Below are 26810 nucleotides of genomic sequence, written 5' to 3'. Positions count from 1 at the left end.
CAAACCAACACCTTTTTATTAGGTTGACTACTTCCCTGAATTCAAATTCATCCTGATGCAGAATTACAAGGAAGGAAGGAAGTCAGGAGACTTGATTTTCAGAACTACCAATCAATATAAAAGTAAAACCATCGAGCTGTGCATAAATGTAGGATTCTCTTACACTGATTTCCACAGCAGAAAGGTATCCTACTGAATTCATCACAAATGAACCTGAAACAGTTTTTGATAAACCTCATGAAGTAACAGATCCAAGTGCTGGCAGTAACCTACACACTTATCTTGGGAAGTTTGCTGCAACTGCCTGTGCAATTCTAGAAACAGACGAGAGCAAGTAAGAATATTCCGCCATTGCTCGATTCCCTGAAAAGTATCTTTTGAGCTTTTAAATTTTTTCTTGATCTGGCACATAATTGAGAATATTTCTCTAAACTACTTTTTCATAGAATCATAGAATTATAGTTTTCCACCAGGACATGCAAGGATTTGTAAAAAAGGACCGTGGTGCTATGTACAGACCTCAGGACTGCAAGAGCACATTCTCATCACTGCCAACACTTAAATCTCCAAGTACGCTGTTTTTTTACACTGATGTGACTTTCATGTTGCATCAAGCCAGAAGCATAAAAATATTAAATGTAAAAGATTGCACTACTAACATGAAAACTTCTCTGCTCAATAAATTTTAGAAGTTCAAAACAGTTTTATTTTTGGAAAACGTTATTCAATAAGGGAAACCTTAAAGTTCTTCTTTGTTGCAAGTTGGACTTTTCCCTAGTGTCTCCTGATATGCAATGAATCTTCTCAAGTTCATCTTCACATTGTCAAGAACACACAGCTGATCTTTACTATATCTTCCTTTGCCTTCTTTTCGCATCTGCAAAACCAAGAAATATACACTTTATTAATGGAGAAGTTTCTCCTACTATGTCACCTAAAGTTTACAGTAATTCTGTATAGTTCTTCTATAGACACGCTACAGACACCTCTTGAGAACTCCAACATGTTCACGTGTGCAAATGCATGGGTACCACTTATTTCTGCAGGTCAATTGACATCAGACATCTCTGCTTAAAACTACACTATTGTTGGCATGCTGTTTCATAATCTGAAACATACACTTAGTTTCTGTAGCTTTTTATATGAAAGGCCTTGCGTGTATCTAATCAAACAACTGTAGCACTGTCAGTTATGTATTTTGTGTGTACAGTGCTTGGCTTTAAGATTATGAAAGTCATTCCTTAGGCTTCATCTGACTAAAGAAACAACATATCAAAGCTCAATGTCTATTTAAGACAAGGATGTACTTACAATTATAGTTTAGAATTTTGGCCTTGTGATTCATGAAAACACAGAATACTTGATCTATTTTAATTAACCACCATCAGAACAAAAATGCCCACCGGCAGCTACAGCAAGTTATAACCAAAACATGTAACTTCAGAAGGGACTTCTCTCCCACCAGTTTCGCTGTTCTCCTCCAGAGACATCTGCAGGACTTTTTTTACAAGGATTTCAGAACAATACAGTGATTTGGACATCAGTAATGCTGATGGTGTAATGCAGATGTTGCAATGCAGATGCTGTGCTGTTACCTTGATGCTTCCACGAACTTCAAGATAAGTGTATTTGCTTTCTTCTAAAGATATCAGGAATTCAATTATGTGGGGATGTTGATCGGGGTTTTTTTTATATTCATCTTGTAAAGCCATACATTCCTGCTTAAAGCTACAACCTACACTGTGTTGAGACCCTGAGCTGGCTGCATTTGATGCTTACCCTCATTTTGAACACTGGCTGAAATTCTTTCAGTGCTGGAAGCAACCTGATCTCTACCGCCGCCTTTTCTGCTTCTTTACCATCTGCAAATACATCAAAAAGTGCATCCAAGGCCTCCCCTGCTACCACAAGAGAAGACTCCTTCATAGCAACCTCAAGAAGAAATTTTCCAATCACCTGAAATAAGAAAGAAACATTTGTTTTTCCAGCAATGCTTAAGAAAATTGAAAGAAGTATCAAAACTGGTTTAGGCTTGCAATGCCAATTTTGCTTTTTTACCTTTAGCGTTTCAGCTGTATCTTGTTCTTTTGCCAGGATGCTGCCAGAAATTCCAAGGATGCTCACTATATTCACTTTAACACTGGCGTTGCTGCTGTCCATACCAGCTTCACATAAAGACAATAGCTGCTCAGGAGTCATACACTGCTTAGCAAGGGGAGCGTAGGGGGGAAGAAAAAAATAAATAAATAAAAAAAGAAGACAGACACATTTCCATTTCCATGGAAATTTTCAAATATGACATTTAGATCATTTGCAAAGAGCCCTGTATTATCAAAATGTTAATTCTGAAAATGTAATTAGCAAGAACACAGTTAAACTCTCCCTTTCAAGCTCTTAAGGTGTTTCTTCCAGAGCATAACCAAGGCTGTCATGAACCTGAAGGAAAAAGTTCAGAGCCTAAAGGGATTTTCACAGATTTACCTAGCTCAATACCTATTTCTCCAACTCATTACAACTTACAGAATCTCATTTTTCAGTTTACAGCCAGCAAGGACCCACAGAACACCTAGTATTATGTCTTGTATAATAACCTATTATGCTTCATTCCTATATTTAGCTCATTAATTCTTGTCTAACCAAGATTTTAGAAAGACAACCAGATTTAACTGGATGACTCAGGAAATAAAGAATCCACTTTTCCAGGTGCTAATTTACAAAATGCTTGTCATTATGTCCATCTTCTAAAGATAGCACCTGTAGCTCATTTCTATTTTGGTTTTGAAATACCTTTCATCTGTTTATACGTTAAGGAAGAGATACACAAAAAACCCCACTCCTGTAAGGTCTATAAAAAATATGAAGAGTGAATGCTATTAAATCTGTTCTTTCAGTGTTCACAGTTGCTGAAATTTAGAACTTCAAATGTTCTTGTTTCAAAAACTTTCCAACACAATCTCACATGATTTTGTGCCGACCAGAGCATTTGAGTTTGAAAGACTTTACCTGGGAGATGTTCTTTGATGCCATTGTTTGTAAGAGAGCCCTCAAAGCGCTAGTTATGGCTTCTAGGAATTCTGTGTCTGTAGGGAGTTCTGTCAAAGAATTGAACCCAGAGCCAAAAGTTAAACAGTAAGATGAAGGACATGAGAAGCAAAGAAATATAAATTCCTTAATTGTCCCTGCAGGTAGTACCACAAACAGGAAGAGCTAGATTTTCAGAGACTCGTCTTTGTAGGTTGTAACCATTGTGATTTGTTTGAATTCAGTATTAATTGCATTTGGAGGTTAGATCACAGTTGGTCCTCATTTTCAGGTATATCCTTGGTTAAGACACTTCGTGTGACCTAACATACAGCACAAACCACTGCCATCAGAACAGAGGTTTGTAAACTGATTATCCCATGTAAGCCATCATACCAGAACTAAGAAAGCAACAGAAGCTGACGTTGTATTTTAATGCCTTTCTTCTGTTTCCCAAGCAGGCTTTTTAGGCACCCAGAATGCTGGACTCCTGCCAATTCATATAAAGGGCATGTTTTCCGGTGGTTTAATAACCTTCCAGAAATGTATGACTCATACACTGCGTATTTCTTTTTTAACTACAAATTCATCAATACCAGCCATCATATTCAATACATGTTCTGCATTTCTTGAAGCTTTTTCTTTCCCCCCAGTGTGTTCTTATTTTCTGGACCACTCCAGATGCAGAGCCTCTTGATGATTTCATGCGTATATTTCATGCATATCTCCTCCCAGAACTATATACACCTCATTTCTGGCTACAAATGAAGATACCTGAAGGAAGGAGAGAAAACTGAGCTTCTCAAGCTTGTAAGACCCGTGCATACACTAGACTACAACAGAACTGTCTTAGGAAAAATGTTTTCTGACAATTTTTAGAATTGAGACATCATCCCATCATCACTGACCTTAGAACAAAAACAGGTTATCAGAGTAGCCTCCATGGAGCTGCCTGCCAGGGAACTGGATCAACAGCTTTAAACCAGGGTTTGGGGTTTTTTGCCCCCCCCCCCCCTTTTTTTTTTTTGAATCTCAGTTCAACTTCTCTAGTGCCAGTAACAAAGATCATAGCATAAATGGCCCAACAGTACTATCAAAATGATGCTGATCTCATGTAGATTACAGGAGGCAGCAGGAAATGCCAACTATCTACATTATCTTGATAGTAGACTATATACACTAAACTATCCAATAATACAAATACCAGATGATGTACGGGGAAACCATCACAGTGTCCCTATGAAATAACATGCCTTGGAAGAACTACAGTGGATGTCTTCTAGTATTTACCAGGATGTATCTGATGCTCAAAAATAGTACTTTTAGGAAAACTAAATTTATTGCCTTCTCCATTTAACTCAAGCCACCACTGTAACAGGAAGTTGAGCAGCTTCAGTATTTAGTCTTAAAAACTTTGCACATTTTCTTATTACAAACAGATTTCTACTAAAGCTCTGCAATCATATGCATAAAGCACCTCCTGGAGACAAGGCAGCTGCTCTGTTTCCTAGTGTCATAAGCATGTACATTCTAGAGATTTTTGCAACAACCTTCATTGCCATAATTTCTTACGATTAAAAAAAAAATTAATAAAAAAAAAATAGTGAAAGACTGCTAGTTTCCCTTTCCCCCCCCCGCCCCAGTGCCTATTTAGGCTAGTTAGCACACTTAAGAAGAAAGTATCCCATCTTCTTCATGGCTTGTCTGATTGACGAAAACCTGCTATTACCACAACTATGAGCAAACAAATAGTTTGGGTCTCACAGGAAGGCAGAATTCATTCACTAACAGCAACTTGCTGCATGCAAACAGATGTAGAGCAAATTCTTGCGTTAGAAGCCTACATGCTTAGGACGCAATTTGGATAAACACATCAGGATACACTGTTTTGTCAGCAGTCTTCTGACATCCAGTATGCTTACTTTGAAATGCTGAAGGGATAAACTTACTAATAAAATGGCATTAAAACAGCACAATGTACATGGCTGCCTTTCATCTGTAAGTTTAAAGAGCGTCAGCAAGCCCCCTTTACAGAACATCTTACCCATTTTAGCAAAGACTAGCTGCAAGAGGTGCTGTGCAATGGACTGAAGTGAAGCTCCTCCAAGACAATCTGTGTCTGACACTAACAAAAGGTTCTGAAGACATGTTAAAGCTCTACACTGCACTGCATTGAGTCTGAAAAAAACAAACAAAACATGCACTTAGCAGATCTCTTTGAACAGATGTCAAAATACAGAGAAACATCCTCAATTAAATAAGCCTGTGATATGGTATGCAGTTTACAGAAAGATTTGTATCTCTTCATACAAAATCATGTATCAGATCTGCCATTGTTTACACAAGTAACTCAAAGATAGACAATCCCTCTGAGAGTACTAAAAGAACTGAATATACATGAAAAATAGTAAGAGAAACAATAAAATTCCTACTTTTTAATTAATGGTTTCCAGGATGGATTGTGCATACAGATGTCTAGAGCAACACTGCTTGGAAAAGCAGTTTTTTCAAGAATCTGGGGAGGGAAAAAAGAAAGCCTTAGCAATAAGGCTTTAGCTTAATGTAAAACAGATACTTCAAACTACATAATTCAAAGCTCCCCAGGTAGCAAGTGTCTCACCTTGCCAGAATCTTTCTCAGTCACTCAAATGGTATAATTATACACTGGGTTTGGCACAGACTGTTTTAAGTATCCAACTGTAAAAGGTGATTTTCTAGGTCTCTGCTAATCTTTCTTATTTCAATCTTTCTTTGTACAGATTCCACTACAGAATTTTCAGATAACCATAAGTCTAAAACACCAGCCATGAAACTTAGACTACTTGCAAAAAGCCTTGAATGTTTTTATCTCACACCCTCATGACCTGGGTCAGAATTCTAGCATAGTAACTGATGCAACTGATGATCTTCATCTTTACAACTCCAAAGACTGAGCAAAACTCTGAAACAAGAACATTTGAATTCCTGTCAGTGTCAAAAAATTGTATTTCAGACACCATGTATGAAACAGCGGGAAGAACTTGCACTTATTCAGTGCTGACTGTTGCCACTCATGTAACATCAACCTCTTTAAGCTAACATGGAAATCTGGCAGTCATGCTTCTGCTGAAAGTTTCCCTTCTTTTAGCAAGTAATCTCTTTGACACCCAAATCAATATTCTAGAAAAGCCAAACTGAAAACACCACTACCCCTATCCCCCCCAAAAAAGAACCCCAAACAATCAAAAATACTCCCAAACTCAAACCACTAGATTTCTGAAACTCATGAACTCTCTATTCCCACTTATATGAAGAAATTATTTATGTCAAAACAGCTCATGTATCGATGCTCCACCTCTAGGCCAAAAAAGTGAAGCTAAACTGATTTTTAGAAATACTCATTTTCTACAGATGGATTTTGATCATTTGTTTGCCTAACCTGGCATACAAATCAGGCAGAAGGGAAAGGCTGTACCATGTGTTGGAAACAAAAGACAATACCTTCTTTGGAATGAGATTGTTCATAAATGCTGAGTTAACCTCATCAGAGAGACACAGAGGTGACATTAGCAGCCCACCCCCATCATTGTACAAGTTTTCCATAAAGTCACTTTCATCACTGCTGGAAAGTTCTTCCCATTCATCATCAGAGGGATCTGAGAAAAGATGACAGACTTGTAATAGCACTCCCACAATAGGTATCCTACTTCTCACTTATACCTCTTGGTTAGGTTCTTCACCTGTTGGTCAGGAGTCTTTAAGCTCTTGGGCTTTGATGAGATCCATGCAAACCAACTGCCATTAATCCACAGTTCTAAATATTATACTACTTTTGTTAAAATTGTTTATTTTTAAAAAATATTTATATTTATTCAGGCAGCAAGCATGCTTACATGACAGGTACTTCATTATCTTGTATTAACTATGCCACTATGCTGCACTTAAAGAAAAGGTATAGAAGAAACATTCCATAAAACATTTATTAAGACTTTAACTCAGGTTGTACCATTTAACTTTTTGAGGTATATTCAAGCATGCAAATACACCAGTTTAGCTTAACTTGTTTACTAACTGAAATAAGTTTTAGGCAACTGTTTTCTCTGGCAATACTGAAGCCACACACAGGTGTCCTTTGACTGAGCTGTAACTGAGTGGGATGAAGATGTTACTGTCTCCACAGCAAGGCCAGTTGAAAAAGGAAATGATGACAGCAAAACAAGCCAAAGCAAGCCAGATCATCACTGTTACCCCTTTCAGACAACCTATTTTAAGTAAAATAAACCTGAGCTAGGTTTATACTACTAACAGATCTGCAAGGGCAGACATGGTGAGAGGAGTTTAGGCCAATCACTAATGGGCACAGCTACTGTAAAAGTGAATAATCTGTCCATGGTTAAAAGCAGACCTGGCTTGGCAAGCACACGCTAAGTCCATCATTTATATTTAAATTAATAAATCTACATGCATAGGGTTTACACTGTTTTATCTGAAGTTGTTTTAAACCTGGTTACATTTTAACTGGTGTGACACTGGTGTTTACACAAGTCCCAAGTCTACAGGTCGCTCAGATCCTCCTCACTGACAGGTGAAAGCTCTGCCTGTGTACATAGATCAGCACATTTAACTACAGAAAAAACATCGTATTCACCCCAAAGTGACTTTTTCTGGCAACACAGATGCACATGAGATCTAGGTCCTGTAGTAACTGCAGTAACAGCCGTATATGTTTCCAGTGGTAAAGGTAAATTCATTCACTTAAAGCAAGAAAGGTCTAACCAAAAGGCATTTCACCTGCACCACACAGCAGCTTAAAAGTATCTGAAGGTGATGACTGTTGTTTATCCAACACAAAGTAACTCATCAGGCTGTAACAACCTGATCACACAGACATCTTCTTTTGCTTCTGGAAATAGCCAATTCTAGAGGTATAATATGCTGTAAAAGAGCCAATAGCTTTTGCATGAGAAAACAGTTGTCTTTTATGCTTTACCAGCACACAGCAGCAACAAGCACGAAAGTAAAGCGGACACCCCTCTTTCAGTCAGTCTTTTGCCTCGTACAAAAAAATTCCATCTGCATCTTTTCAAAACAAAGCAAAACTTTTCTTTGAAAACTAAATGAGAACTATATGAACTGACCACGGAATTCAGCAACAACAAAGACAACAGTCATCGTATGTGCACAGTGGGTGACCAGGGCAGAGCAGGAACTGGGCTCTAGAACATTAGCCCACAACCAGACCAGATTTTTTGTAACTTTATTGGAAATGCAGAAGCATCTCCAACGACAATCCCGTCTTAACTAGTGCAGGTAGGGTAACCTACAACTACAGGCTGGGGAGCAACACTGGAGTCTCCTGGCTTCCCTCTTGTGCCCCTGTTCAGGGAAGAGCACTCTGCTTCTTCCGAACGCTGGCCAGCATTCAGTAGAACACATCTCTTGCCAGCCTGCTTATTGCCCTCAATTCTGTGGCAAGCTGAGTGTTTCTATAAACTCAGCATAATAGCTACAGCTATTTTAGTCCCCAAATAACTTGAAAATTAAATGAGCAGCTGCCTCTGGATTCCTCTTAATTTCTACAGACTATGTTTCTGTCTGCCCATGAATGGGTAAAGCACTGTGGTGAAATACAACACAATCAACCTTACATTACACTGAGTGAATGGCAGAATATGCAGTTTACCCACAAGAGATTTTCCAATTAAAGGGGAGAGCTTATGAATTACAGCTCATTAGATGAGAAATGCAGTTTATGAAAGAAGTTTCATATACTAGGTGCAGAAACTCCTTATGTTGCAAGAAGTAAAAAAAAAAAAAAAAAAAAAAAAAAAAAAAAAAAAAAAATCACCATTGGGAATATCTGCGTATTACTGTGGATTTTATTAGAACATGAATGATCTACTCAGAAAATTCTCTCCTCTGCAATTATTTTGCATCAGACTTACAAACTGTAGCAGCAATTGTCAGTCCTGTTTGGTGGTTCTTTTATTATTTTTTTACAAAATTTGGAAATCACTTATTTGTTTTCATGAGGATTAGGAGAAAAGCTATAAAACAGAGCATCAGAGTTCATAGAAGATACAGAACATCTAATTGTTACTCCAAGAATAACAGCTTGCCTTTCTCCTCGGAAAAAAGCTCTTAAAGGTGGTACTCCAAACAGTCTAAATCTGCATTGTTGCCAGAGCTGCATGCAATGTCTCTCTTCCTTAAAAAGATACTTATAGTATCTTTTTGATACTACAAGAAGTTTGATACTTATAATATCAAAACGACAAGATTTATCTGCTTAAAAAAACATCGATGCCCTCATCCTGCAATAACATTCACACCCATATTGTAACAGATGAACTCTCAGAGCATACTTTAAATGAACAAAGAATATGCTGTAATACTTTTCTGGAAACACTTCTTCATTACAAGTGCTTTCTTGTTCGTTCTTAAATGACGGCACATGTAGTTCTATTTTAAATGTAGTTTTCATTTTAAAGAAATAGGTAAGCAAAGGAAAATACTTACATGAGAAAAACCCATACAATCTGATCTGCCCCCAGTGAGGGTGTCAGGGACAGTAAGTCTGTGTGCATTTGATCTTAGAAGCTAAGATGACCGAACAGCAAACTAAACACGACCTGTTCCAAAACCAAAATGAACTACAACACTTGCAATGAAAGAGAGTCCTACAAACCTTCACTGCAGCACATATTAACAATGATTTCCAGAGCAGTCTGCTGAGCCATCAGTAAAGCAGTCACTTCTTTCAGTTCCCATTGATCAGGCTAAAAGGTAAAAACATGAACCAAATTTAATTTTGTAAAACAACATTTCAGTGCAATTTAAAACTGACAGCTAAAAATTCAACCCTGCTGTTTCCTCTTCTCATTCTACACGAAAATGTGAAAAAACAAAACCACCAGCAAAACGAAGAGGCATTATCTATCATCTTTCTGTTGAACGCTTCAGAACAAATTCTGCCATCAAGAAATGCCACCTGCACTAAAGCTGTAACAGAAAAGATTATCTAATATTAGCTAAATGCTGAACAGAAACATGTAATTCTGTTATTCTTTTCATGTACATCATAGTGAATGCATTTGTTAACCTTCGAGCCATCTCCACTCATGACTGAATGGTTACAACTAATAAACATATCACTTGCCACATGCAGAAATCAGAACTTCCTGCAGTGGCTACAGGTAGAAACCTCAGATAAATACATACCTTCCACTACAGGAAACAAACAGAAACATGCTTTACTAATGTACTGTGCAACTTGATCACACTGGAACAAATTGTGCTGGAATTCCCCATGCTTGGCTTTGAAGTTTTACCTACATTAGCCAAGCTATTTCGCAGCAAGGATTAGTAACACTCATAGTTTACTCTAGTTAAGACTGGATCAAGACCAGTCAGATGCCCAGACAAACACACTAAGCTGTCCAAGAGCCAGGCAGACACACTTACTGGAAGGAAATCAGAAATGTCATTTTCTCCCTTTTTGACTTTTCCTTTTGGTATTTCTTCCAAGTCATAATCTTCACTCAAAACACAGTTTTCTGTAACATCACTCATGTTTTCCTCCGTTTCTCTCTCCACAGCAAGTTTTAACCTATTTTTTTCAGCTTCTTTCATACGAATAATTGTTTCGCCAGCATCTATTGCTAATGATTCTGAAAAAATCTTCAGGATTGCATTAATTATGCTTCCCAGGCTGCCTGGTGGAATTGCACCCTTGATATTCCAGACAATGCCTAAACATGAGATAGATGAAATAAAAGAATTAGTAAAATACTCAACTTCCAGCTCTGCAATATCCATGCATTTTCTAAGGACACAGCCTCCACTACTCTCAATACCTAGTGCTTACACTTCAGTGTGAATTTTCAAGTCCTTTCTTTAAAGACTTGTATTTTTTTCTGTTTAACATTTCATATACTTACCTTTAAAAACAATGTTAGGCCCAAATCTTAAGTAGATTTCAGCATGTAAGTATACACAGAGTATTTACGTGGTGTCACCTTGGCGTCACATTTTAGATATGATAATAAATCCACATGAAGTAACCATTTTCTAAGAATTCTCAGAATTAATTTATTACACTCCAGTATCAAAAATCACCATGGTTGAGCATTTGAGGTAGAAAGAAGAATGAAAGATAGAGAACTTTGGGTAAAAATCCACACCTATTAAGATCAAAACAATTCCTATACTACTTGACTCATTTAACTGTTGAAAAACAACGGAACAGTTAAAAAGCATTATCATGCTAAATTCAAAATCTAGCATTTAAGACCATTTTAAAAGCGGTTGTAAATACCTGGTCACTACAAAACACAAGCCCAAAAGGCAGAAATAACCTCATGAACCATCTATATAGGCTTTGACCAACAGCGAACTATAGCTTAGAATACTAAGCCTTTTGTCCTTCCCACCCTCCTTTAGCTGCCATCACAAAGTGAATGCCCTCAAGCATGGTACCTGCTGTGAGTGTTCTCAGAAGGATGTGCTTCATTGTGTTCTCTGGACATAACATCACTGTTTCCAATACTTGTTGAGAAGAAGCATTAAACGAAGAAAGAAGATCTGGATTATCTTCTGTCACTGCCTGCAAGCAGTTTGCTGCAGCAAACAACAAAGATAATTAACAAACCCAACAGTAGCTTTCACTCTCCTAATAAGAAAACATTACTTTCTGGCAAGATGGAGTAATGAAACACAGAGACAGGAAAAAACACTTCATATAGCATCGTGTTGTAATAGTATGACACTCTTTCACAAACTGCGTTTTAGATTAAAGACATTCTATGGTAAACCTCTATATAAAACAGGTGAGGGCAGTACCACATCAGACATGGGACTAGCTGTGCAAGCACATACAGCTGTAAGACCACTATAAGACTATAATAGCAATAATATTAATAAAACCACATTGAAAGTGATAGAAGTTGTTTAGGTATTTTTAGATGGACTATGCCCTTTGCTCTACAAAAACCTATTAAACCATTCACTAACAAACCCAGATAACAAATTTAAAAACACAGCCTCTATCTAGAGCTTTCTTTCCACAATTTTTTTCACTCCCATGTAACCACCAATAAGCCATTCTTCTCTGGACTGAAAACAAGCACAACAGTTGTCAACTTCTGGCTGATGTGCTGTTCAGAAAGTCTTATATTCAGTGTAAATTTAAGTAACTACAGTTTAAGTAATGCTAAGGCAGGTACATTATAAACTTGATGTGACATCAGTGCTACATTTATATAGTAGAAAGAAAAAAAAAATTATCTTTAAATCCTTATCTTTCTACCACTTACCTGCTGAAATAGCCAGATCCACATTTGTAGAAAAATTTTTTATGTAACTTAACACAGCCTCCAGACATCCTTCCTTGTTGAATATGTGTACTGCGGTACTGCTGCATTCACTAATGCATAAGAAAGATTAATAAAACACTTTTCCCATGAAAAAAATCCTGTAACAATGTTTTAAGTAACATGTACTAGCTATTCTCACATTCTAAAAACCCACCTAAGAATTATGCATGAGCCCAAAAGCTATTCTTCATTACTGCAGCTATGATCAACTCCATAGAAAATGGAGAAAGCAAAGCGGCAATAACCTGGGCACCTTTACGGAAAGTTGGCTTTCGCCATCTGCTTCCTCAAGCACAGTATTCATGAGTTTATTTGGGAGCCCAGGTACAGTCTCCTGCAGATACAGCCAGCCTAAGGGTGAAAGGCAGCTTATAGCTGCCGTCTACAGGCCAGCCCAGGGCTTTCTGCATCCATGGAAGGCTTCATCCACAAAAGTGCTGACAACAGAGGAGGCTGTTGCCTCCAATATCAATATCCACTTACTCCAGGAAATGACTGCTCTTAACATTTCAAAATGGGTGCTAAATCAATGCTAAATGTGGCATTTACTTTAATTACTCAACACTGGGATTTTTGTTCCTTCAAGTTCTCACAGCTATTCCCATTTTTAAACTAATTATCAATAAAAGACAAATTCAAACTAAAAAACACATGGGACCTAACTAGCTACAAGGGTCTTAAAAATTTACTTTTGAATACATTGTCTCTGCATCAATGTCAGCCCAAATTTGATCAGTACCAAACTCAGCAATGAAGTCAGCAGTTCATGGTCATTGCAAAAAAGTTCAAAATACAGAAGTGATTTATGGCACACTTAATGATTACAGTTCCTGTTCCAAAGCACTTATGTCTGCAAAAGCAATTAAAAAAAGAACACAAAACATTGTTGAGTCAGTTACAAAGGGTCATGTATTCTTTGTGAGGTGCTGAGCAAGCAGTTTCTGAGCTGTTCTAGATTCCAATCCCCCCCCCCCCCAAAAAAAAAAACAACAATGTACAAATAAGGACTCAAGCCAGCACCCATACCATGAAGACAGACACAGCGGCAGCTGCACTGCAATACTGTACAGTAAAATTCTGTACAGACCAAAGAGTATAATGACATGAAGCTGCTACAAAACAAGGAGAACCAAAATTTCAAGAACTTCCAGAACTCATATGTAGCACTTCAATGCTTCTAGCCATTTCTGTATTAATAAAGTTGCCATTTCTCTTCCTTCACTTGGTGTTTTCAAGGTAAACTACTACGTGAACTATTCACATTTTTTCTCACTTAATTAAGTAGATTTATAGCAGTGTCTCACGCACTAAGGGATAGTTTGTCCAAACATTTAATACTAACTTTACAGATGACCAGTAGAGGGATGAAGTAGTACAAAATCTCCTCATATTCCCAAAGCACTAGAGCCCAATAATCAGAATTTAATTTCCTTTATCTCCCATATCATAATAAGGATCTACAGGAACTGCATGGAAGACCCCACAATCCGAAAACTGTACACAAGATTGACAGAACACAATCAGAAAAGTGTCAGAACTTCGGATGAACCACCCGTGGGGAAGGGAAAGAATGTAACTCCTAAAACTAATAACCAACTTTGTACACTTTTAGAATCCTTCATCAACAAAAGTAACTTGCAGTAGAAGATAAAGCTGTATTTCAGATCAGATGAGGGTTTGCCATTTATTAAGGAGGACATGCGTAGGAGCAACACAGTCAGAAACCAGAATCAGCAACTGAATATTTCTTCACATGCAAGGACAGTAATTTAATTTCTGCCTCCATTACCATGCTCTTTTTTAGGAACAATTTAATTTAGCTCTTTCAAAAGGCCAGTGTTTACACAGTACTTACCATACATTCCACAGCAAATTAATAGCCTCATTGGCTATGTCTTCAATATAGTTTTTGTCCACCTCTATGCGTTTCTCTGGAGACAGCTGGTTAGCATCCAGTCCAGTGCTGCACTACAACCAAACAAGAGAACCAAGGTTGGGCAACAAACAAACCAAGAAGCAAAACCTTGAAATATTAGCAGCAGAGTGAACGGAGAGATCTCTCTTGAGTGTTTATTGCCAGAAAACAAGACTAGTTTCCTATTCTCTCTGAAAACTGAGCCACAATGGAACTGAATCATTTGTAAATTTTCTTCTGTTGTAGACTGTCAGTACTTGCTTTGCATTCAATAATCTTCAGAATGATTTTTTTATAAAGACTTAGCAATTTTAGAACCTGAAATGCTGTTTCTTCCTAATACAGACTGTAAGCAATTTTCAGCAGTTCTTTCTAATCACAAAAGTTAATTCAGCTAACATCTCGCTGTTCTTTACAATAATGCTATTACTCAAAACCTAAAATGGGGAAAAAACATACAGAAAATAATGATACTGCTCAAGGCTTCTCATACACAGACAGCAGGTGACAGAAATCAATGCAATTTCCAACCTGCACTGCAACACCTCGATAAAACAAAGAACTCAGTACAGATTATTCTACAACAGAAGTAACTACCCAGCTGCAAGTCCCAAGATTTCAGTAGACAAAACTGCTTGCCAAAATACCCTCACTAAGTAATGTTGCAACATAAATGTTGGATCTTCACTGACAAAAAAAGATTTGTCTTCACTGACGTTCCAGACCCAAAATCACCCCACCACTTACGCAAAAATCATCCTGGACAGCAAACTTTAGCGCAGACCCAAGGCAGCAGGTCAAGAGGCAAAATCAAGTGGTTTGAAATCTCTGGAATACTTTTTGTCCTGTCCTACTGAAATATTCATTTAAAAGATCTCTCAAATATCCTATCATGAGAATAGCTACAAAAGTTCAACTATTTTTGAAAATGGGATAACTCAACGACTAGATCAGTTTTAAAGCTGGAATAAAAATAAACACTTTTAAAGTTGGAATAAACACTTTTAAGTTGGAATAAAAATAAACACACCTCTTTCAGAAGCGCAACAAGGGGTGTCATGATGTCTTTTGACACCATATCATCACAGACTTCAAATCCCCCACAAGCACTCAGATTTCTGAAAAAAAAAAAACCAACAAAACAAAAACCAAACAAACCAAAACACAAAAAAAACATGCTTTGATAAGGTTCAATACTTTGCAGGAATATTAAAAAAAGAAAAACCAAAACACCATGCATTTAGTATTCTTCTCTAAAGGTTATGGTACTTTTCATTTTAAAGTCAATCTGCTTAATCAGCAAGTTTAATTTTCTACCTTCTTAGCATAAAAGAGTAAGTTTGATGTTAGGGAAAAAGATTACTTTCATTTACTTGTTTAGCATAACCAGAAAAATTATCTGCACTAACACATGACTTCTGTTAGATACTACTCAAGTGTAAGACACAACATGAATGTTAACAGGTATTAGCATTAAATTTTTGTATAAATAAAGCAAGCTGCAGGTTTGACTGCAGAAAAGCAGCTCAGAATTATGCTGTTCAATATTTACAGGTTTCTCCAAAACACAGCTCTGTGCATTGGCTAACTAACCCACCACTCATACAGGGTTACCAAGACACAAAATGCCTTACTAACAGCATTCAAGTTCTCTGTATTTCTCCATACCACTATAGATTTTTTCTCTTAACATAAGGATGAAAAGCAAAACATTCCACTAGGAGCAGATAAAATTGTAATAACTAGTCTAAACCCTGCTCCTGCCATTAAAATTTCATGACAGCCTACTGGAGCAAGAAAAGCTGCTCTCTCAGGGATTTCAACTGACATAGGTATATTTACTCAAAAATAAGTCAAAGCAAGAGAGGCTGGCATTCAAGTTCACAGCTTTTAACAGGAAAACCCCTCTCTTTTCCATGCCAGGAGTACCTCATTCTAACCAAATACTAGCAACTGTTTACCGGAGGGCACCTGCAGCTGTCTCGCGAACAGCTAAACTGTAATCCATCAACAACGGCCCTAAACAACGGACCACGTCTCTCTGCAGGAAGGCTGGGATTGCCTGCTGCTCCTGCAACAGCTTGGAAATACTGGCACAGGCATACTCTCTTACTTCAGCACTTGGATGCTGCACCTGGGGAGACACAAACAGGGAAGATTAGGGGCAAGGGAAAAGGTAGCTGAAGTTTTTATTGAGTGAAAAGATGGATCTGCCCTTTGATTTGCAGTCCCAGGACTGTAGCTCCTCTTCTGCTCCGGAATGGAATCAAGAGGTTTTAACTTCCATGGAAGTTTATGTATCTTTCCCTGGGTTATCTGTGTAGGACCAGACAAATACTATTCTGGAGCTGCAGTTCAGACACAGATTTGACACTAGCTGTACCCAGTGAGACCTCATAGCTACTTTCAATTACCATGTTTAAAAAATTTAAAAAAGGACAAAAGTGGAGAGAAAAATACCATCCAGGAAATATAACAGACAAAATATGCCACCTTACACAAAAACTGAAGAATCAAAACATACAAACAAAGCATGACAGTCTTTAAACTAAAAACATCTGCCCCAAGTCAAGAAGCAAGCATTCTCTACATTCACAAGACAACACTGCCTTGCGCTGTAAGAGGCTTAGGTAGATGCAAGAATCACAAATCATAAAAATAAAAGAACGTCAGAAGTGCCTGTCCTGGGAGGTCATGGGGCTTGTCAAAAACCCAACTGAAAAGACAAACATCTGCTGAAGAGCAGACTGGCAAAGAGTGGTACCTCACAACCTACCTCACTGACACCGAGGTCTCTGCGCTCATCCTCACCTGTGCATTTATGTAATTTTTTTTACTCTCCCTCTTTCTTCTTTACTTTATAAGATTAAATAGGCTAGTCCAGAGGAATAATTAAGCAGTCATTTGTTCAATGAGTTCACTTAGGTGAAGTGACCACAGGGTATTTAGTTCCTTAAAGGAAAACAGATTTTTACTGTAGATTCTAATGTCACATGTGCAGAAGAAGGTTTAAACTAGCTTTTATCTGTAGCACTTAAAGCAAAACCAGAAACGTGGCCAACACGTGGCCAAACCCAATCTCTTCAGCATTTTCTGTGAGCTACTTCTCACCTGTGGATCTTGGACTTACTGCCTTGGATACCACAGGTGCACTCTCCATTCGGGCAGACTGAACCCAAGCACTGCAAGAGCTCCTTCAAAGGCTCGTCTGGGACAAAGAGCTCAGAGCAGCCTCCTCAGACCAGTCAGGAAAGCGAGAACGAGAGCCCGCTCGGAGTGCCGAGCCCGGAGGCAGCAGCTGCCCGCCAGCCGGGGGCAAGGCCACCGCCGCCCCTCCTCGCCGAGCCGCTGCGGGCGCAGCCGCAGCGCCCGAGAAGCAACGCGGCAGCGGGTGAGGAGCCGCACAGCTCCCTCCCGCGCCCGAGAGCAGACAGGCCGCACCGCACCCAGGCCCTCCACAGCGCCAGGACAGCCCGAGACCTGTCCCCACCCGCCACAGGCGGCGGAGGAGCACAGCCCCCGCCGGCCACGCAGCCTCACCGGGCCGGGCCGCGGCTGACCGGCGCCCCGGTCCCAAGCCGGGGTGGCGCCGAACTCGCCCTGCCGGCTGCCGCTCCCGAGTTCTCGCCCGCACCTTCTCCAGCAGCTCCGCGGCCGGCTCCTCGTCCGGGTCGTCCTCCTCATCGCAGCGCTGCTCCAGGCCGGCAGGAGAGAAGGGGACCTGCCGGAACCGCCTGCCCCGGCTCTTCCCCATGCCGCTCTGCCCTCCACGCGCCTCGGCACCGGCGCACCCACGCGCAGGCCCCGCGCAGGCGCAGCCCAGTTCCGCGCAGGCGCAGTCCGGCGGCCCTCCCACAGCCAGGAGATGCCCGGTTAGAGATAGGGCCGCGGGGAGACGGTAGCCCTGGCACGGGGCTCAGCAGAGCCCCGGAGGCGCCGCTGCCAGAACAGAGCTACAGCAGCCCTATAACCCTGGCACTCAGAGCGTGCTTCTGGATTTTGCGGTTTTAAGCAGGAGGTGTCAGAAAAGTTACCACAGGGATAACTGGCTTGTGGCAGCCAAGCACTCATAGCAACATTGCTTTTTGATCCTTCGATGTCCGCTCTTTCTATCACTGTGAAGCAGAATTCACCATGGCTTGGATTGTTCACCCACTAGTAGAGAATGTGAGCTGGCTTTACACCATCATGAGACAGGTTAGTTTTACCCTGCTGCTGATGTGTTGTTGCAAGAGTAATACTGCTCAGTACGGGAGGAACTGAGGTTCAGACCCCTGGTGTGTGCACTTGGCTGAGGAGCCACTGGTGCGAGGCCACCATCTGCGGGCTTATGACTTAATGCCTCTAAATCAGAATCTTGCCTAGACACAGCGATACTCCTAAGAGAAGGAAAACTTAACTTCAGAGCTGGGTAGATGGAGCTCATCTAGCCTTGTAAGGTCTTCCATCGAAGAGAAGGCCACTCTAACCAAACCTACGGCCTGTGGACTTTGCTGTCACCGTCTTAGCTCGCTAAGCCCTGGCAGAGAAACCTCAGGTGAAAAGGGTGGAGCCAGTTCCGCGCATGCTGTGCTTCACCTAAAAAATCCACTGCACAGGCCTGAAGGGTTTAGTCACTCTTGTAAAGCCCTGTAGCGACAGGCAAAGGACAAAATGGCAGGTGATAAGGTGCAATGGGAACCGCAGACCCAACCCTGTATGCAGGAGGTTCAGGGCATTGATCAGTTGAGACTGACCCAGGAGATGACAGGCTTGTTCAGAAACACCCTGAATGACCAAGCAGCCTTTTTTCCAACCAGATTTGCCTAGCCCACATTGCCCTTTTAGTCCTCATCGCACTTGTAATAAGCGTGGGTAAAGCCCATCCCAAATCTTCATTTGTGAAGTCAAGCCATCAAGAGCATCCGCATATGCGTTCAGGGCAATGGTATCTACTCCACACACTTCCCCACGTCAAAAACTGAACAAAGTAAATGTTGAATAACCCATTTCCTCTGAGAGCACTTAGAGAGGCAGGATTGACCTGGACAGTGGAAAACTCGAAGGACTTTCTTTCTGGTGTCAGTATCGTACACTGCATATCGTACATTGAATACAGGAAATATTGGTCCAGTATGAAAGTTACAGAGTTCAGCTATAAATTCCTGAAGCTCTTCTCCATTCAAGATCTGTATTTGCACAGTACAAAAAAATAACAGCTGTTTATACAAAGAATTTATTTTATACACATTGACCTACAAAATATACAGCAGTTAAAAATAATAGATGGGCAGAAGGGAAAAATTACAGGAGACAATTCTGAAAGTCTCAACTGACATGGTTACATCCATAGGCTGCCTTTAAAAGCCAGTCTAGCTTGTAGTAGGCGTTACTAAGTTGCAACAGCTTTGCAGTTTTAGACCATTAGAAGAGTTTGAAACCATTAAAAAGGCACCTTGAACAACCTAAAACTCTTTACAATTTAGCTATTCAAAAGTTGCACTTTATGCACATGACATCCACATCTTGCTTTTAACACTCAATAATAAAATTTGTTATTTTATTGTGGCACTCTATTTTCTCCACCAAATCTGAAGTTATACATTTTTCAATATTAGTTTCATATTGGACTAGCATAAAAATCCTCTCAGAATGGTCACATGGACTTCAGATACAGTCCAGATAGTCAGGAAGGTAAAAGCATATTTAAAATACTAAAATCTGAAAAGATCAGTGTTGTGAACCAGATCACACCATTAACTATGTATGATCACAACATAAGTGGCGGGTGCACTATATACACAGACTGACAAATGTGATCATTGATGCAGCTGCAGTTCTTAAACAGTGAGACCAGTTTTCTCCAGGACAGACAGTCTTTCCGCAAGCCTTTAACCGGTTCCAAAAAGAATGACCAGGAGACAAGGACAGCTGTAATGAGTAAGTGTGCTAATAAAACATCATGGGAATGGTAAGTGTTCCTATCAATACTGCTCACGAGAACAAAAAAAAATCCATACAGCACATACTACTTCTTTTCCTGAACACTGGCATCCATCTGCTATTTACAACAGCTTACAAAGACACGTAACACACACGAGGTTTGATTTTCAAGTTCAACTTCATAGCCGATTAACATACTTCACCTGCATGTTCTCTTCTAGCTGAAGTAAAAAAAGTGACACTAATACCGAAAAGGAGGTAATCAGAAGTAGCAAAAGCACTGATAATATGATACCAAAGAATTTGGGTAAGTGTTCAAGAAATAATATTGCACACTTTCACTGTCAACTGTGTAAGACTTTTACTCCCAGGCAGCAACAACCAGTCCCGTTTGGTTTTTGTTGTCACACTACCTTAAAAAGGTCATTTTTGGTTTCCATGGCAGTGGAAAAAACCGAAGGAAGACAGCCCTTATTGAACATGAGGCCTAGGTTTCAAAATTAATTTTCCAGTCTGCAAGTCAGAAAAAAAAAAAAAAAAAAAATTAAGTTTAGACCCTGAAAGTTGAGCCCAAGCTCAATTTCACAGGCTAAGTTTAGAAAGACACACAGAGCAATACTAATTATTCTACTTTCCGGTTTTGCAGATACACAGAATTTGTTAAAGTGTATTCATAGAATCACAGAATGGTTTGGGTTGGAAGGGACCTTAAAGCTCCTCAATTTCCACCTCCCTGCCATGGGTAGGGACACCTTCCACTCCAAGCCCTGTCCAACCTAGCTTTGAACACTGTCAGGGATGGGGCAGCCACAGCTTCTCTGGGCAACCCTGTGCCAGGGCCTCACCACTTTTATAGTAAGAAATTTCTTCCTAACATCTAATCCAAATCTCCCCTCTTTCATTTTAAAGCCATTCCCCCTTGTCCTGTCACTACATGCCTTTGTGGCAAGTGCTGTTCAGAAACAAACAACTGTGTGCCTTCTCCAATTATTCACATTTTTTCAAAAACAAAGTTTAGGCAATGACTAGCACTTACATCATCACAGGACATGTTATATTCCGCCAAAACAGTTCGACATCGGGCTGCTATACTGTGTGGATTGTGTCAAGGAAAGCAGCTAACACTGGTACACAGAGCAAGTGAAAACCAGAAAAGCAATATTAGCACAGGTTTCAGTAACAGCAGTAACTGCAACACCTTTAATCTGACCAACACAATTGAAGGATACATTGATGGTGCCACCACTCTTTTATGTATTCCAGCAAAGAATAAGCCTATTAGGGTAATACAACTAATTGTGAAAAATGGATGATTCCAAAGTGATGTGAAAAATGACACCTAGGAAAGAAATCAAATTAGTCCCACTGCATACTTCTAAAACATACAGAAAGTTGCTGCCTAGCTCACTTAATTAAAAACAAAACAAAACAAAACCATACTGCTCCTAGCTGTTTCTGAGTACTTGTGAATCATTCTTTAGATAAGCATTCAAGATGCACATATTGGTAGGCATTATTGTCCCAGGACATATTCCAGAACAATTCTGGAGAGCTCAAGACCTTAACTGAAAATTATCTCCCAGTTTAATGGGAGAACCACCTGTAGCCTTTCAGTTTTCAATACTATACTTGACTGCCACACACTACATTTGGAATTAGCCTGATTCTTACCTTTTGTGTCTCTGGGTCTATTAACCAGTTCCAGGCACCAGTTGCTGTACAGACTGACACCACTATCAGAATCACTGAAAAAGAAAAGAACAAGAGTCATAAATAGTATACCTCTTACCAACAAGTATTTCTTTTTCATCAACAGCTTTCACAAATTTCTTTCTTCTCCGTCTTCTGGAGGAGGAAAAGTTTCTAGTTGGAAGGTAGAAGTGAAAACAGGCAAAGAAACTTCGATTATGTGAAACCATAAAGATTCTGTACCAGTTTTGCAGGCAGGACAAGTAGGTACCAAATTATAAATTTTTGTGAAGTAAAAACATCCAAATGCTTTGGAGAAACAAAAGTTTCTAAAATAACACCATTAGCAAAAATATGAGTTGGAAGACTGGAGTAAGAGCTGTACCAAATTTTCAGTATGCTCTTTGAGCGTATGCAGTCTGGGCAATGGAAATGAATCACCATTACATTGCAGAGCAGAATTAAAACATCTATCCCATTAGCTCTTCTACATGAGAACAGCCTGAGGCATTAGCAACAGCAGTTTCAATGGCATATCTGAATTGTGTTATACTCCCTACCACAATCAACACAATGACAAGCAAGAAAGCCAACACAGAGAAAAAAGATAAACACTAAATTCAAACAGGAGTCAGAAAGCATGATAGCATTAGCACATGAAAATTAACAAAAAACCTGTACATATTCCAGAATGGCTTAGGAAGTATAGTCAATTCACTGTAAATGGATAATGCTAGATACCTACTAGAGTAACACAAGATACTAGACTGATTTTGAGAGACTACAAAAGGTTGGGGAGCAGGGGTTGGTGGAAAATGAAAACAGAACAAACATAAAGGTAGAGAAAGCTCCTATTGTATTGTACAGCCCTGAAGCCTTGCAGCTTTCATTGGGCATTTGGCACTTCTGAGGGTTTCCTGTGGAGCCTGAAGTTCTGATGCAAATAAAGTCTTTTATGGGGTGAAGGGAGAAGAAAACAAAAAGCAGCACAAAAAAAAATTGAAGAGCCAGAGTTACCAGCCTTTGTGGTCATTGGGAAGAAACTAAAAATAAACCACAGATATTCATGAAATACTACTTTTAGGTTCGTAAGACTGCTATAATTTACTACTGAGTTACATATTCCTTCTGCATATTACAAAATCAGAAACAAAGTTAAAAAGTAACCCTAACAAGTTATGTTAAAAAAAAAAAAAAAGTTGGAAAAAATCTGTCAAAAGCATACAGCTGCTTCTCTATATAAATACCTTTCTCCTAGGACAATAGGAGTAAAAGTTAAAATAGAATTAAATCCCCCACTGTAATGAAAGTAAAACATCCCTATTTTACGTGAATTACAAAACTAGGAAAACAAGCAGTAGGTAAAAAAATTAGCTAGTGAAAACAATACTAGTTATGCAAACTTCATTTAAATATGCTTAGAAGCTCCCAATATTTTTTTGTTTTGTTTTGTTTTTTTATTATAGCTGACAGTAAATAGCAATTCTGTAGGCTAAATTCATTCCCAAAGTAGGTGCACACAAGTTGGGCAGACCTACTTAGAAATATCTGCTTGCCTCCCAGCTGCTCTGAAACAACGGGGTTGAGGGGGGTGTTGGAGTTTGGTTTGTTGTGTTTTGGGGCGGATATTTTGTCGGTTTTGGTTTTTAAGCAGTCATTCCTCCAGTTCCTTCATTTGAAAATAACATCTTGGACTCTCAGGAAAAATGATGCTATTTTGTATGTTCTAAAAAAATGTCTGCATTTTTTGAATGTGGAAACTTCAGTAGAATCTCACGACAAAAAAAGCCAACTGTTTTCACCCTGGACTACTGATCCCAAAGTTGGCAACGTTATCTATGGTATTTCTTGCCTTTTCCCTGCCTTCAAACTCCTGTTAGAGCAGAGATTAGGACATATTCTGCCTTTATGGCATACTGTTGTAACTTTTTCACCTTCATTTTAGAAGAGAGAGGAACAGAAGCAGTATTTCACTCAATCATATTTAGTTCAAGTAACTACAGTGACTGTCTGGGAAATCTGAATCTTCAAAACAAAAGCAACAAAACCCCCCAAAACAACAAACCTCCAAAACTACAATAACTTACTGTCCCAACTACTTCAAGAATAATTCAGTCTTGAGCCAGTTCAATCTTGACTTCACTTTTCCAACTTGGGCTAAAGTATTAGTTTGTTATCTTGAGATGGTGGTTGTCTATGATTATCTTGTTGCAGACTGTTTGAATGTAGGCTACAGAAATTTTTAAAGAGTTTAAGCACAGATTTTTGTTTGGGCAAACATTAATCAAAGATACACACCAATAAATCTAAAATGCTTTAAAGAGAGAATCCTATTTATTCCTTGGAACATCAGACTTACTTCTCCAACGTCCTGTAGCTGGTTGCAAACATGCAATATATTCCGTAAGTCTTCTTTCAAAAGCTTTGAGATCTGGTGAGGATATATATCAAGCATAATTAGACCTCCAGTTATTTAGTAAAATTTTAATGAAAACCATAAAAGGAATTCACTTTTCACCTGTGCACACCCACTTTTTAAACAGGCAGAGAAAACCAATGCAATGGTCATTTACCTGCAATTAAAGCACAGTCAAAGTAGCTTTGTATATTTAGATGAAAAGTACAATGATGGAGTTATACCAAATGCAAGAAACATTCCCACTTACAGAAAACAAAATAGTAGAGAAATCAGAGTATTTTAAACATCTTAAAAAATACTAAGAATTAGATTCAGAATAGCTTATGCAGCCTTTCCACATAGGAAAGAAAAAAAAAAAAAGTATCACAGTTTGGAGTATTAAGTCCATCAGGAAACCATTAAGTTCCATTATCTATATAATCATAATTAAAAAAAGATCACCCTTTGCTAGCTGTTCAGCCGTTATTTGTGGCAGCATGGCTTTGATGACTTTTGTTTTGTAGAAACTTTTAATGCCATGATATATATACAGACACTATGTCAAAACCTACAGCAAATGCTAGATCTTATACTTTTGTGGGATTTTTCCTTTAAATAGATCTTTCTTCATATTCATCATTCTCCCATGGTCTTTCCACTGAAATCGCTGTTAAATGCCAGGCAGCATTTCAAGTGTATACTCCTAATTTGTTAAAAAAAAAAACCCAAACAACAAAAAAAACCCCCAAAAAAAACCCCAACAAAAAAAAAAAAAAAACCAACAACCAAAAAAACCCCCAAACAAAACAACAAAACCCCAACAAATCTTAGCCACCTAACGTTTCTCTAGAAGGAACTGTTCCACCTGAAGCGTATGTTGGATTTCTCTTCAACAAGGTCAGTATCTGACAACACTCCAGTCAAAAGTAGAATTTTACCTGCAGTTAGGTTTTTCTTAGCATAAGTTTAACTTTCAGCTAAAGTATTTCAATTAGCATCACTCTGGAAATACTTCTTTCAACTTGTAAATATTGCTAAATTATTTACTCTGATAAACCAATTGAAATATAAGACAAAATACTCCTCTTATGATCGTTACTAACACAGTTTTCGAAATTGTACATTTACTCCTAAGTGTTTCCCAGGTGAATTCAGGAGGGAAGATTACAGCATTTTGATTCCAGCCACAGAAAAGTTAACTAGTCTTAATTACTGCCAACAGCCCGGTAGTTATGGCCTGTCCTCCACCTCCCTTCTGGGAAAGCTAAGCCACTACCAGCAATTAAAGCTAATTAACTGTTCCCTGACTAGCACAAACCCCTACAACCAGCCACTGAAGTGAGAGGGGGAATATGAGGCATCACGTGAAAATCTGCTATTTGAGACACAGCAGCCTGGGGGCATAAAATCAAGCTATTGATAACAAAGCTCTCTAGAAAACGTTTGTATAAGGTAGACGGCATTAGAAAGAATAAAAAAAACCCAACGCCAAAAAACCCCAAAACACAGGAAAAAACCCCAACAAAATTCACCAAACTTTCAAAACACAGGCACTTAAATTTTCATCTTATTTTTGTCTATATATGCTCTAAAAATCTTCTCTGCGTTTACCACTTTGACACCTGGCAGCTGTAACTAGCAAGGCACCCTTCTTTGATCCCTACAGCTTGTACAGACACAGCAGCAAAGCCATACCACCACCAGACTATCATTTTTTGTTGACTTGTCTACCTCTAGTATCTGCTAGAAAATACCTGCTAAGGCTGAGACACTGATGCGTTTCTAAAGTTTCTACCAGACTTATTTTTGGACACTAAAAACTCCTTTCAGGTTTCTGACATCCTGTAAACTGCAATTTCAACGAACTTGTAACCCAAACCACCAACGTCCTCAGACAACTGCAGCCTACTCGAGGTCACGGCTCTTCAAATGCAAGAGGAGCCCTGGCAAATGCTTGGTGTGCTAAGCGGGGTTCAGGGCTGTAAGAAATGTATTTCACGTAAAGACCGTGATCGGAGAAACAGTTACCGCAGCACGGGAGAATTTTAACACGCTAAAGTCGAGAAACCTCGCTGACAATGGGCACGGGAGCCCACGCATAGAGCCCCTCAGCACAGGCCTTGCCCGCGGGCGGCCACAGTGCAGCGGCAACCCGCCCCCGAGCCCCGGGGTGCGACCCCACAGACCCCGCCCGAGCTCGCCTGTCTGTGCCGAGAAGGAGCGCAGTGCAGAAGCAGCCGAGGCCTGCCGCTGCCGCTTCGCCCCCGGCAGGGTAGCGCCCCGGCGAGGCCCGCTCCGGAGAAATGAGGCAGCGCGCTCGGGCAGCGCCGGCGCGGAGCCGGGGGCTCCCCGCACAGCCGAGCAGTAGCTGCGGGCCCGCTCCGCGCCGCCGCACTCACCCTCAGCCTGGTCCAGAGAGTTCATGGCGGGCAGCAGGAGGCAACCGTAACCCCACCGCGCCGCATCCGCCCGTCGCACAAGCCCCGCCCCCGCAACAACACCGCAACCTACT

General features: G+C 39.7%; 2 protein-coding genes across 5 annotated transcripts; both read right to left on the bottom strand.

Moving 5' to 3' along the window:
* Window positions 1–18086, bottom strand: HEATR3 (HEAT repeat containing 3). Of its 2 annotated transcripts, none has more exons than XM_065661315.1 (15): window positions 17924–18086; window positions 16251–16423; window positions 15320–15407; window positions 14230–14342; window positions 12315–12424; window positions 11479–11619; window positions 10465–10751; window positions 9689–9779; window positions 6502–6656; window positions 5454–5536; window positions 5066–5199; window positions 3004–3092; window positions 2059–2202; window positions 1780–1956; window positions 1–877 (listed from the first exon to the last, which is right to left on the bottom strand). In XM_065661315.1, the coding sequence occupies exons 1-15, from the start codon at window positions 18041–18043 to the stop codon at window positions 740–742; spliced, it is 2043 nt and encodes a 680-aa protein (XP_065517387.1). In that variant the 5' UTR covers window positions 18044–18086; the 3' UTR covers window positions 1–739. The 2 variants fall into 2 exon arrangements, with proteins under 2 accessions (XP_065517387.1, XP_065517389.1); XM_065661317.1 differs by having other exon boundaries at window positions 16403–16423; window positions 17924–18055.
* On the bottom strand, window positions 16342–26792 carry CNEP1R1 (CTD nuclear envelope phosphatase 1 regulatory subunit 1). Of its 3 annotated transcripts, none has more exons than XR_010608560.1 (7): window positions 26698–26792; window positions 24260–24331; window positions 21883–21956; window positions 21441–21550; window positions 21248–21302; window positions 20625–20724; window positions 16342–16423 (listed from the first exon to the last, which is right to left on the bottom strand). XR_010608560.1 is itself a non-coding variant. In XM_065661318.1 (6 exons), the coding sequence occupies exons 1-6, from the start codon at window positions 26720–26722 to the stop codon at window positions 20683–20685; spliced, it is 378 nt and encodes a 125-aa protein (XP_065517390.1). In that variant the 5' UTR covers window positions 26723–26792; the 3' UTR covers window positions 19489–20682. The 3 variants fall into 3 exon arrangements, 1 of the variants encoding a protein (XP_065517390.1); XR_010608559.1 differs by lacking the exon at window positions 16342–16423 and adding an exon at window positions 19489–20199; XM_065661318.1 differs by lacking the exon at window positions 16342–16423 and having other exon boundaries at window positions 19489–20724.
* Between the last annotated feature and the right edge of the window lie 18 nt (window positions 26793–26810).

This window comes from Lathamus discolor, chromosome Z (genome assembly GCF_037157495.1).
Source record: "Lathamus discolor isolate bLatDis1 chromosome Z, bLatDis1.hap1, whole genome shotgun sequence".
Classification (NCBI taxonomy): Eukaryota; Metazoa; Chordata; class Aves; order Psittaciformes; family Psittacidae; genus Lathamus; species Lathamus discolor.
This window is presented reverse-complemented; position numbering and strand designations above follow the sequence as displayed.

Coding starts and splice junctions, on each gene's coding strand:
- HEATR3 (XM_065661315.1), bottom strand. CDS start 18,043: ATGGGGAAGAGCCGGGGCAGGCGGTTCCGGCAGGTCCCCTTCTCTCCT. Junction 12,425..14,229: donor AATTTGCTGTGGAATGTATG/GTAAGTACTGTG, acceptor CTTATGCATTAG/TGAATGCAGCAGTACCGCAG. Junction 11,620..12,314: donor GGATCTGGCTATTTCAGCAG/GTAAGTGGTAGA, acceptor TGTTTGCTGCAG/CAAACTGCTTGCAGGCAGTG.
- CNEP1R1 (XM_065661318.1), bottom strand. CDS start 26,722: ATGAACTCTCTGGACCAGGCTGAGG. Junction 21,551..21,882: donor TAGACCCAGAGACACAAAAG/GTAAGAATCAGG, acceptor TTTCTTTCCTAG/GTGTCATTTTTCACATCACT. Junction 20,725..21,247: donor ATAACATGTCCTGTGATGAT/GTAAGTGCTAGT, acceptor TCTGACTTGCAG/ACTGGAAAATTAATTTTGAA.